Source organism: Zasmidium cellare (genome assembly GCF_010093935.1).
Source record: "Zasmidium cellare ATCC 36951 unplaced genomic scaffold M409scaffold_30, whole genome shotgun sequence".
Taxonomy (NCBI): Eukaryota; Fungi; Ascomycota; class Dothideomycetes; order Mycosphaerellales; family Mycosphaerellaceae; genus Zasmidium; species Zasmidium cellare.
Window position 1 is genome coordinate 85,687 of NW_022986974.1, and position 11,128 is coordinate 96,814.

At 53.4% G+C, this 11,128-nt stretch overlaps 5 protein-coding genes across 5 annotated transcripts; 2 read left to right on the plus strand and 3 right to left on the minus strand.

Annotated features, from left to right (window-relative positions):
• Nucleotides 1-73: 73 nt before the first annotated feature.
• Nucleotides 74-862, minus strand: M409DRAFT_26057 (uncharacterized protein; the record flags this gene model as incomplete). The annotated part of the gene is made up of 2 exons (XM_033807942.1): nucleotides 74-265; nucleotides 326-862. 2 exons carry the CDS (start codon nucleotides 860-862, stop codon nucleotides 74-76), a joined length of 729 nt encoding a protein of 242 aa, XP_033664333.1.
• A 1,605-nt stretch (nucleotides 863-2,467) lies between these two features.
• M409DRAFT_57352 (uncharacterized protein) lies at nucleotides 2,468-3,532 on the plus strand (the record flags this gene model as incomplete). The annotated part of the gene is made up of 4 exons (XM_033813605.1): nucleotides 2,468-2,575; nucleotides 2,635-2,920; nucleotides 2,954-3,460; nucleotides 3,525-3,532. The coding sequence occupies 4 exons, from the start codon at nucleotides 2,468-2,470 to the stop codon at nucleotides 3,530-3,532; spliced, it is 909 nt and encodes a 302-aa protein (XP_033664334.1).
• A 1,276-nt stretch (nucleotides 3,533-4,808) lies between these two features.
• Nucleotides 4,809-5,582, minus strand: M409DRAFT_68399 (uncharacterized protein; the record flags this gene model as incomplete). Its single annotated transcript, XM_033817821.1, has 1 exon — nucleotides 4,809-5,582. The coding sequence occupies one exon, from the start codon at nucleotides 5,580-5,582 to the stop codon at nucleotides 4,809-4,811; it is 774 nt and encodes a 257-aa protein (XP_033664335.1).
• A 340-nt stretch (nucleotides 5,583-5,922) lies between these two features.
• Nucleotides 5,923-8,031, minus strand: M409DRAFT_57354 (uncharacterized protein; the record flags this gene model as incomplete). Its single annotated transcript, XM_033813606.1, has 2 exons — nucleotides 5,923-6,899; nucleotides 6,945-8,031. The coding sequence occupies 2 exons, from the start codon at nucleotides 8,029-8,031 to the stop codon at nucleotides 5,923-5,925; spliced, it is 2,064 nt and encodes a 687-aa protein (XP_033664336.1).
• Nucleotides 8,032-9,135: 1,104 nt separating this feature from the next.
• Nucleotides 9,136-10,998, plus strand: M409DRAFT_26061 (uncharacterized protein; the record flags this gene model as incomplete). The annotated part of the gene is made up of 1 exon (XM_033807943.1): nucleotides 9,136-10,998. One exon carries the CDS (start codon nucleotides 9,136-9,138, stop codon nucleotides 10,996-10,998), a length of 1,863 nt encoding a protein of 620 aa, XP_033664337.1.
• Between the last annotated feature and the right edge of the window lie 130 nt (nucleotides 10,999-11,128).

An 11,128-nucleotide genomic window follows, 5' to 3' on the forward strand; every position in this document is an offset into this window, starting at 1 on the left:
TAGAAGGCCTCGAGAGCTCCCGCAAGCACGCGAAGGGTGCCATTCTTCGGGGGTGATCGTCCTAAAGGTGAATTCACGTTAGGCTCCATGTGAAGTTGGCCATCATCTCGAGAATGCAGTCCCAGTCACTGCCGCTTCCCTGGCGATATTCTGCTTCTTTTGCGGGTGCTTTCTTGTACTTGCGAGTCGACACAACCGGCTCATCTACGTGGATATCGCGGTGTCGCCAGATCTTCAAAATCATCATGCGTACAGGAGCAACATTCTTCACTTGTTGTTAGTCTTTGAACGGTATGGTTTATAAATTCCTTGCATCTGGACTCACCCAGAACCTGCGGTCTTTCTCGATCTGTTCGAATAAATTCAACACCCGAAGTCTCAAGAAATCGTCATTGGCACTGGATCCAGCCATGAATATTGGCCATAGTCGGTTCGCCACGGTTCTCGTCAGGCCTGGATTGTCTTCAAGAAGGGACAGTATCTGGCTGGTCAAATGCAGTACCTCCGATTGCGAGAAGAGAGGACTCAAAGAAGTCGTTCGTACAGCGATACGTGCTCTTATAGAGGCGACTTTGTGATGGAGATAGAGCAAGCAGGCCAGTCTATACGCTTCGGCACTTGCTGAGAGCTGGACTGTAGTTGAGAATAGAAGATTTGGCGGGACGTCTTGGCGAAGCCCTTCAAGCGATGTCTTGATGTCAGCAGCGATTCGATGATGATCTGCGACTAGTTTGCTGTTCGAAGGATACTCAAGGTCTGTGATCTGGTTGATGAGGAGCAGTAAACCGCTAGTCAAACCAGTGTAGGTATTGATCTGGAAATGGTCCGTTGGACCCATCCATTGGAGTAAAGTGAGTGTCATCTTGGATGGATTTCCAGACAATGGCAGGATATTGGTGTCTGAATCCGAATGTCGATTTGTGTCGCTTTCCTGCGAGACGTTGTAGGGGTCTGTCGATGCATGAGATTCAATGTTCTGCTCGGTGTATCTATTCATTGCCTGCTCCAAGTGTTCAAGGTCAAGCACGGTCCTGTCCACCACGAAGTGGAAAAGCAAGTAGTCGACAAGAAACGATGGTAAGCTGAAAGCCTTTTCACGGCAAGCAAGCATGTGCATGAGCCCGGTGAGATGATTGGCCCATGTTCGGTGGTTGTTACGAGAGATCTAGATGCGTCTCAGCAAGCACAGAGGCTTCAGTATCAGAAGGATTCCACACCTCAAACCAGCATAACAGAATAGAAGCCGCACAGGCCTCGAGAAGAGAGGTGTGAGACATGTGCAAGTCGTCAATGGTGGTGATCAGACCTCTCAAGGCGCTTGAGTGGTATGAGAGAGTTGTCTGTTGATAGGAAGGCTCGCGTAGACTCATGACCTTTGCTGAGACGGCTTGTAGAGCATGCAAAACTGGAGGGGATTCCAATGCCAATGGAATCAGAACACCTCTGAATGGATTACCCCCTGGACTGTCCTCGATGGTTGCGGTACTGCAGATAACGAGATCGTAGAAGCTCATCAGCGTCTCATTATACTTTGATCCTTGGCTTAACTGTGGAGATCGAGGGATCGAATACGGCTCGGCCTTCTCGACCACCTCAGGCACGCGTTGTTGGAGTGTGGTGGCTGCACATTCTTCGATAGCGTCTGCACGCCCTTCGATATCTGCAGCACTAGTGTTCAAGAAATGAGTGCAATTTTGGCCAGTGGAAAACAACGACTTCCTTGCACGAAGTTTCAGTCCATAACTGTTGTGAGATGGGTGAGTTGGTCCACGGCCATGGCTAAGTCCCTTCGCGTGGGAGTCTTCAGGCCAAATCAGCTGTAGACCATAGTCGCATGTCTTGTTCTTGCAGTAACAACGGGTACAGATCGGTCGTTGCTCTGCAAGGCTATGGTTAGAAACTGTTATTCTAGACGGAACATATATCATCGCACCATCACACTTTACATGACTTCGTCGACATGCCGAGCAACCTTCACGGCTGCGGTGATGCATTTTTCGGTGTGGCGATAGCCAATTGCTCTTCTGCTGTTTTCATGAGATGTCGAGATCGAGAATGCAGCCCATCTCCGGTATGCATGCGACCAACAGAGGTTGGCATGATGGCTAGAAGGGGTGAATGAGTAAGAAGTGCTCACCAAAATGAATTGGGACGGGAAGCAGGTGCAGCCGGTTTTAGAGTTCGGCAAGACAGAACGCTTGGACCGCGAGGCTGACTAACCGGGAGTCGCCCGAAACGGCACCTTTCTTCTGCCATCAACCTTCATCCCGATCCAGCCTCACGTTCATGCGGTATACGTAGAATATCTTTGGCAATGCTCTGGTAGCATGCGAATCTGTATCCTCCCCTTGTCATTTGGAAGAAATGCCGCAGCTCGGATGAAAAGACTGTCCAACGACCGCACAAGATAGGCAGCCACGTATGTACCGGGCATTTGGGACCTCAAACTTAAATCATACTCGTCAATATGGATGTTGCAGATGGGACCACTCCCAATAGGACGAGGTATAGGGCCATCAAAGCCCACCGCAAGTCTCGCGCCGGCTGCTTTACATGCAAGGGAAGAAGGATCAAAGTACGTCCTGTTCTCCCACTAAGAGGATGCACTCTGTTTGGCTCTGACACATGATGCAGTGCTGCGAGACTAGGCCAAGATGCGTGAATTGCAGTCGCGGAAATCTGCATTGCGTATATCCAGAGACACGGCCAACAACGATATCGGTACAGCCAGGTGGCGTCCAGTATCAGTCGCGGGGCTTCAGCTTGAAGGACATGCGTTTCTTCCACGACTTCATGACGGCCAGCTACCCACATCTGCCCCTGGAATGCGATCATGCGTGGACGAATGATATTCCTCTTCTTGCACAGCAAGTCAGACACTCATCTTCTCAAGCACGGCTGAGCCGCGAACTGACTGTCTGTTAGCACGAGTTCCTGATGCACGCCATTCTAGCTCTTGGTGCAGCTCATCTTCATAGAAACACGGACCTTGAACTAAAAGGGACCGTGGAACAACATAGAGCGATGGCGTTATGCGGCCTTGTCGAGCCGCAGTCTGACCTCTGCACACACGGCACAGGCAGAGAAGGTCGCCTCAACGCCCAACTAGCCACCGCATACGCTTTGAACTTTACGGCCTCGTACATGGGTGACACTATGAGTTCTTTTCTCACATTTGTGAGAGGATGTGCTTCACTAAGTAGAGAGATTATCTTTTCCGGGTATTCGTCGCCATTCTTCCCCCAAGACGGACACACCATGTTGCCAGAACACCATACCCAAATCATGACCCGGCGTCTCCAAGGTGCTCGGCTAGCTCCTTTCCCTGACAACGACGAAATTCAGAAAGCGAAGCGGTCTCTTTCCTATGCAGCTCGTGTATGCACTTTCACCCCTGTCGAGGTGGAGATGCTGGTTGAGTTGCAGAATGTTCTTGACAAAAACACCGAGCCGATCAAAGGTCAGTCACCGGAAACACATGTATGAGGTCAAGGAACTCTAACCTGTTGCTTAGCATACTCTAGCCACGTAAAGATCTGGAGCATCCTCGCGACCATGGACGGAGATGCTTTCGCACGTTTCACTGATATGACACACCTCAGCAGCGTCATGCTGCAATCCCATTTCCTCGCCCTCGACGAATTGCTCTGGCCACTGTCCAACTTTGAACTCCCGAAGGGAAGGCCGCAACATGCTGTTTCTGGCATCAAGTCGATCTGTGCTCTGCCGTCGTATGCTGGACCGGAACAGCGTCTGGCTTCGCAATTAATCGAGTGGCCGATTTCGTTTCTGAACAGGAATAGTGAGACATCGGCAGCTAGCATGGGCATTGCAAGTGGCCATAATACGCTTGTTAATGCAAAGAACACTCCCGGCGGTCATGAATTGTGAGGCTGGTAATACCCAAACTCCCGAGGTCACAACAAGGACAAAGCGACCGCGAAATGCGAAGGCGAGCCCCAAAAGTCCGACTCCAAAGGCCGCTCCCCACCAAGAACATTTACCAGAGTTCTCTCCAAAAAGTACCTACCTCCCCCTCACCTTCGTAAACCCCCAACTAACCACCCCAAGCACCCCCGGCGCCATCAACGCACCCACAATCTCCCTCCTCCCTATCCCCACTCCTCTCTCCCTCGCCACAACAGCCCCACACGCCAACGCCCCAAACCAGAAATAGAAGTTCTGCCCGAGAGCCTTCCAACCCAGCGTGAGGTACGCCCAACCCAAGAAGACGTTCAAGCTACCCAAAGGCTCGAGACGGAGGGCGCGGTGGAGGGCGGTGGCGAGGAGGAAGAAGGCGGCGAAGGAGTGGATGACGAGGAAGAGGAGCAGGTTGTCGAAGGAGAAGGTGGAGCGGAGGGAGGTGCAGATCCGGCGGAAGAGCGTCGGTGGTGCGGGGGATTGTGTGGGTGGGAGGGGTTGTTCCGGGGCTTGGATGTAGATCTGCTCGTAGCCGCCGTACAGCACCGCCATCCGGGCTAAGCGGGTTTCTGGCTGGCAGCGTTCGAGGCGCGTGCTGTTCGTTCGGTGGAAAGTTTCGGTGGCTGGGTCGGGAGCGAGTTTGATGGCTATGAGACGGTCGTGCTCGTCTTTGCAGTTTAGACGGAGGAGGAAGGGGCGAGTGGTCTGATTCCACAACCCGTTGAACGTGGACTGCCGCATCCAGCGCGTGACGAGCCCCGTGACGGAGCGGGCTGGGTTGAAGAATTCGATGCCGCGGTTGGTGACGGTGTACGGAGGGCGGTTGTTGTGGAAGTTGGTCTTTTCAATGCGGCCGCTGTGTTGGAACTGGGAAGGCAGCGAGGCGATCATGCCTCGAGGCTGGACATCATTGGGATCGTTTGCATCGCGAGTGGCCTGCCAGGCGAAGATCGATTCGCGTCGGATTTCGCGATGATGGCTTCTTGCAGACGACGGAAAGCGCCCCATCCTTCGCCGTACAGAAGTGGGAGGCTGACGTCGAAGAGGCCGAGCATGCAATACGCCATGTCCTCCTTCTTCTCCGTTCGACGCCCCGAGACCCAGCTCATCCTGTGCGCAACGCTCGCTTGATCCGTACTTTTCTCCTTCGTCAGATAGCACTCATCAATGTTAGTGACGCCGCTGATCTGCGCAGCGAGACTCTCCCTTGTGCCCAGAAATCTCGTCTGACCCTCTTCCAACTGGTAAAACCGCACCTCCTTCGGCGCCAGCAACTCCTGCAACGTCCACCCGCGCGTGAACCATCTGCACTGGCTCAACGCCCCTCCTGCATCGTCCAGGAGGGCGAAGCACACCTCCGCTTTCTCATACCACGAGTACATGGAGTTGATCGCCTCCTGCAGCTCGGCGCTGCTGTCTTTGTTGATGCAACAGGTGTCGACCCAGACATACTGCAGCCCGTTCTCCACCGCAAGCTTGCAACACTCGCGGATCTTGTGAAAGCCTGGCCTGGTAGCGCGGACGGCAGGGTCGGAGAAGTCCTGGAAAGTGACCTCTTGCTGGCTGGGTCTGAGCCATGTGTGCGAGAGGATGGCGTAGGCTTTTTCGTCGGGCGTGGCGACGTATTCGAGCTCTAATTTCTCGGCGTGGATGAGACGCATGATGGTTGTGAAGGATGGCTCGCGTTTCGAAAGATGGGATGAGAGTGATCATGTTTATATGTTTTCTCATCGCAAGGCTGAGGGACCGTCATCTGAGGGGTTCATGCTGAAGGAGGGCGAGTGGTGTGAGCAAATGGCTGCTTAGCCAAGGCTGAGGGCGTTCTTGGCTCCTGTGCGACAGAAAGAAGACGTGGAACTGATGGCGCTGGAGGTACAGTATTGGTTGACGTGCGGGCTACCAGGAAATGCAGCAGTTGTGCCATGGCACGGATTGGGGTGGCATTCATGCAGTCTGCAAAATGAGCTCCAGGGTTGCGGTGATCAGGAGATTGATGGATGATCAGGTGCTGTTGTTGCCAGTCGTTTGGTGGCCTTCGTCTTCTCCCTGTCCGGCGAAGAAAGCCATGCCCTTCGCCAGCAATCCACCCAGAGCATCGACAATCCTCTCCTCATTATCCTCCAGCACCGTCAAGATATAAAACTTCCTCGGCACGATCCCGTCCTTCATCATATCTTGAAACACCCTTCCAGACATCTTACTCCACTCACCATACTTTCTAACCTCCTCACCCCCAGGCAACGTCATCAAACTGTCATACGTGTGATAAACCATCAACGGCCACCGACTAGCAAGATACAAAGGCCCAAAGATCATCTCCGCGAAAACGGCGAGGAGTCGTGCTCGAATCCACCCGCCGTTGTTCGCCCACTCTTTGAATTTGCCCATCCAGGGGTATCGCCCTTCGAAGAACGTCCGCGACATGTCGTAGTAGATCTTGTCGAGGGAGAAGTGTGTCCAGGCGAAGGCTAGGACGTCGTTGGTTAGGAGAGGTTGGATGTTTCGTATGACGATGCCGTTGAGGGGCAGGCCGGTCCAGGAGAGGTCGTCGCAAATCATCGATTGGGGCGGGGAGAAGAGGTGTAGGACTTCTTTGGTGATGAGGCTCACTGTGGCGCTCATCTCGTCGAGACCGAGTGCGTACCGGAGAGCCCAGCAGAAGGTTGTGATCTTTTTCAATGATGCAGCTGAAGAGATATTGTCAGGTTCGGCGGAGTGTTCTTCGAAGATCTCGACTAGGCCTTCGACCAAGGCTCGTAGGTAGACTTCGGAGAGAGGCATATCGTAGTAGGGTTTGAGCTTCGCTTGGCAGATTCCCACAAGACCAAAGATCTTGTCGCGCGGGTCGGTGCACTTTTGGCCGGCGAATTGGATGATGGCTTCGTAGAGGGGGATGCATGTGTTGAAGTGGCCTACCAGTCGCTGTTGGTGGTGTTTTCGCCAGAGTAGTTCACTCATCATGGTTAATTTGTGGGCCCCTACTAAAGTCAGTACATGTCGGTAAACGGTAGACGTCGACGTACCCATCTTGAGTGGACCATTGTCTCGAGCAGGCTGATACGCCCTGTGAGGCGGTAATTGTGCCTTGTCATAAAGCCCATGGATTTCAGGACGTTGTTCTTCCACAACGATCTGAAGATCCACCCAGTCGAAGGCCACTTTCCTACACCGAAACGTCAGGTTCCTAGCGAGGAGAATCTCTTGAACAGGCCACAGACGGGTCCAGTAGTCATCCTCCAGAAAGATGTGCCATACCGTCGTCTCTTGAACAGCCTTGAACCTTTCGGCGTACCTCTCTCGAGCGTACTTTTCCATGGATTCTTTCATCATCGCAATGGCTCCAGCAGGTAGGTGCTTTAGTTCAGGATCGTCATCCAGATCATCGGTCATCTTCTTGAGAGCTTTTCGCATTTCGGCGGGTGAGGATCGGATCGTCATCTCCTCGCCGTCGATAGTCGGTCTTTTGCTCTCGCATCGAAGCCATGCTACTACCTCGGTTGCGCTGGTATAGATTTGACGCATCAAGGCGACTTGGTGACTTCGCTCACGGACGTCGTGCTGATTGATGCAAATGGCGTCGATGAAGAGCCAACTAGGGTTGCCTTCGTGTTTCATAGTCTTCAAGAAGTCGTGGAGGTTGCCGCGGACATGAAAGGTACTTTCGTTGAGGGTTAGCATATGCTTCGGGTCGTCAGCGGTCCAGCGGTATGACAAGGCAAGGTAGTCCGGTGCTTCGTCCAGACTGAATGTTGCAAGCTGGCACTTGATGTCACGTTGTTGATCCTCGATGATGCGAAGGAGACGGATACTGTCTGCACCGTCGACTAACGCAGGGTATTGAAAGGACTTATTGCATTGAAGAAATTCTGCTTTGCATGTCCCACAGCGATTGGATCCCTTCGTAGGTAAGAGTATCGCCGCTCTCCATCCACCAAGCCAAGCGACACACGAGAGAAGGGTGCGATAGATTGTCCATACCGACTCGAAAGTCCAGCCCAAAACAATCCAGGTATGGTATTGTACGAAGCCAAATGCTAGGAACCCGCCGAGAGCGCATTGAGCAAGATACTTGAGCAGGACCCGGGGTATGTACCGCAACATGGTTCCCATGTAGTTAAGGAGCACGGAGAATTGTTTGAGTACAACATCGTGAGTGGCGTTCAGCTCGACTATGGTGTTCAATGAAGTTGGTGCTCAGCCGCGAGACGATCTGCAAAGATGCCGCTACTGCAGACTTGCCTAGATCGAAGCAAGCTTGCCTTAGAACTGAGTGTTAGCTATAAGGGAAATGGATGGGTATTGACTCAGGCAGAAAGTGAGTGGGGAAAGCTTGTTGAAAGATACGAAAGTCGTCGTTGCGGTCGAGCGTGGGACCGTAGTTGTACGATTGTACGCGTAGAAGGATTCTGATACTCTACCTGAGCTCGACCTGGCTCAGTACAGCTTCTCCTGGCGAAGTGCTCGCTTGGAAAGCAAGGCAAGCGGCGGATGGCAACTTGTAGCTCTCGAAGCTGATACTGCGCGACATCCTGAGGCTGGCATGGAGTAGCTGTGTCGCATCAAAGAGGCACAGGCGGCGTTCCTTGTCCACAGCATTTCCCGCCGGTCAGTTTCTGCCGTCTCAGGCCAAGTCATGTCGCTAAGTCTTGGATGCTTGCTCGTTCCATCCAATACGTCCAGCGGTTATGCAGTCATGTGATGGCCCGTCACTGGCGACAACATATCCAGCATTTGCTCATTGCTCGTATGAAATTCGCGCACAAGCAAACGATGAGGATGAGATCATGAGCGTTTGCTGGAGTGGGCGCGCCGTCTCTTTTGTACGGCGGCCGTTCAGATAGGCGGTTTCAGAGGGAGTCTAATCAAAGTTTGGTTAAAAGAGTCAAGTAAAAGTGCAGGTGGAATTGAGTTGCGGCCCCTAGTCCAATGTGAAACACCTTTCTCCGCATGCATGGACCCCCTGAACGCGACGTTGGAGGATGGCGTCTGTGCTGGACAAGGGACGGGCACCGACCAGCTGCGGTCATTCACTACTACATCTACCACCACCTCATGTGTCACCACCGCCCGACAATACCTGTTTGCTGCACTGCACTCGGCCTGGTCACTTCGACCACAAACAACACACCTGCCATCACCCATCACCGACTTACCATATCCGCTCATTCCAACAACACTCGCTACACCATTGACAGCTGAATACTCCCCTCCACAATGGGGCTGTTGAAACACTTCCGCTCCAAGTCCCGCCTCAAGGACACCAGCCCGCAACCAACCAGCAGCCAACCTCCAATGCCATCGATGCCGCAACACGTTCGCTACGGACCCGATTACACGCAACGACTCCCCGACAAGGTCCTCGCCAACATCTTCTCCTACGTCTGTCCCCACACCCTTGACTTCACATACGAAACATGTGAAGACTCTCAGATAGGCGACGGCTGCATGCTCTGTGACCTACGAGATCTCTCAAAATGTGCCCAAGCCTGCAGGAAGTGGTATGCTGTGGCACAGGGATTACTGTACACCAGCGTGCGGATAGATGCTGTGCATTACTGCGAGCTGGAGGACATCTTGGCGGAGAGGCGCAAGAAGGGCGGCAAGCACTTCCGGAGCAAGAGCGCGGTCGAACCGGTCGAGATTCCAAATATAAGACTGCAATTGCTGTGTCGGACAGTGAGGGAGCAGCGGAACTTGGCCGCGCAGACCTTGTTCCTGAAGATACCATACATGACGAGAGAGACTGCAAAAGGAGACCTTGCACGGACGGTGTCGGCGCTGCCAAACCTGAGATATGTTGATCTACCGGATGGCTTCTACTCAGGGGACCCGAGCTGCTTGGCTTTGAGGCAGGAGCTGCAAGCCAGATGCCCGGATATCAGGAAGATGACATACCGCAGCGGCTCTGAAGACGCGCTTGAATTGCTGGCACATCGACACTGGCAGGCGATTCAGATACTGGACTTGGTCAATCTCTCGGTTGAACCGGCTACTCTTCGGATAGTCCTGGCCAGCTTACCAACCCTGCACCAACTGACATTGTCCGATATGACCTGGATTGACGACACGATATTCCAGCCTGCGACTGGCAACATTCCAGACTTCCCGCCCCTTCAACTGCTCAAGCTTAAAGACACACCTAATGTTACGGCTCAAGGACTCAACATCTGGCTACAATCTCCACACGTGCGCGAGATGCTTTTCTCCCTGACCTTGGAGTATACCGGCGTTACGGTGCAAGACCTACATACCGTGCTTTGGGAAGCTAGCAACATCCAGCACTTGGCGATTGTAGAGACTGTGTCCAAGTCACTTACCCTCACTGCACAGCAAATACCGGCTCTGTCGTCGATATCGCTCAAAACATTGCACTTCGAAATCTCCAGCAGCGACGATGTGCATGGACTGCAGAAGCCGGCAGAGTCCTACTATTCCTACTTGGCGTCATCGCTGCACCAAAATGCTTTGCCAGGCCTTTCGACGTTGTATGTACGGGACCAGACCTTCCCCGAGTTGCTTCTCATGCCGCCAATTACTGCGCCATTCGCCAATGGATCTGATCGCGCATCGTTGAAGAGCAAGCCGAGCAACATCAGCGCTCAGTCAGGATCACTGCGTGGTGCCCCAGTCAACGGCCGCGGCTTCAGCCAAACTCTTGAAGTCTTCTCCAAGGGCATTGACGAGCTCGAGTGGGTGTTCACATCGATTGCTCCCGCTGCTGGAGGTCCAGGGAACAGAAACAGCATGATGACAGGCGGACGGCCTCTCAGCGCATACAGCGCTTCGCGAGGACTAGGACCCCAGTGGGCCCAAGGCGGGTTCGGTGGCGAAGCTCGCAAGTCTGTGATTGTTGGCAACGGGTTTGGTGGATTCTTGGCTGTGCCGCAGGAAGAAGTGCCTCGACCGATGACTTCGGATGGATCTAGTGGGGGTACTCGATGGGGCAGTTTCGCGAGCGGTAATAGCAATGGATCGGAGCAGAGTAGGGCCAGTTGGCTCAAGCCTCCGCCAAGTCTGGGTGGCAGCAGTGGTCATGGACACGAACGGCGAGGCAGTCGACACGATCTGTGGCGTTGAGGGATTATGGGGATGAGAATAATGGAAGCCGGACTTCCATACGAGAGAGAGCAACAAGCGCGGCGGAGGTTTCAAGCTGTACAACACACGACGGAATGGGAATATCAGGTGAGGAGCATTTGGGCGAAAC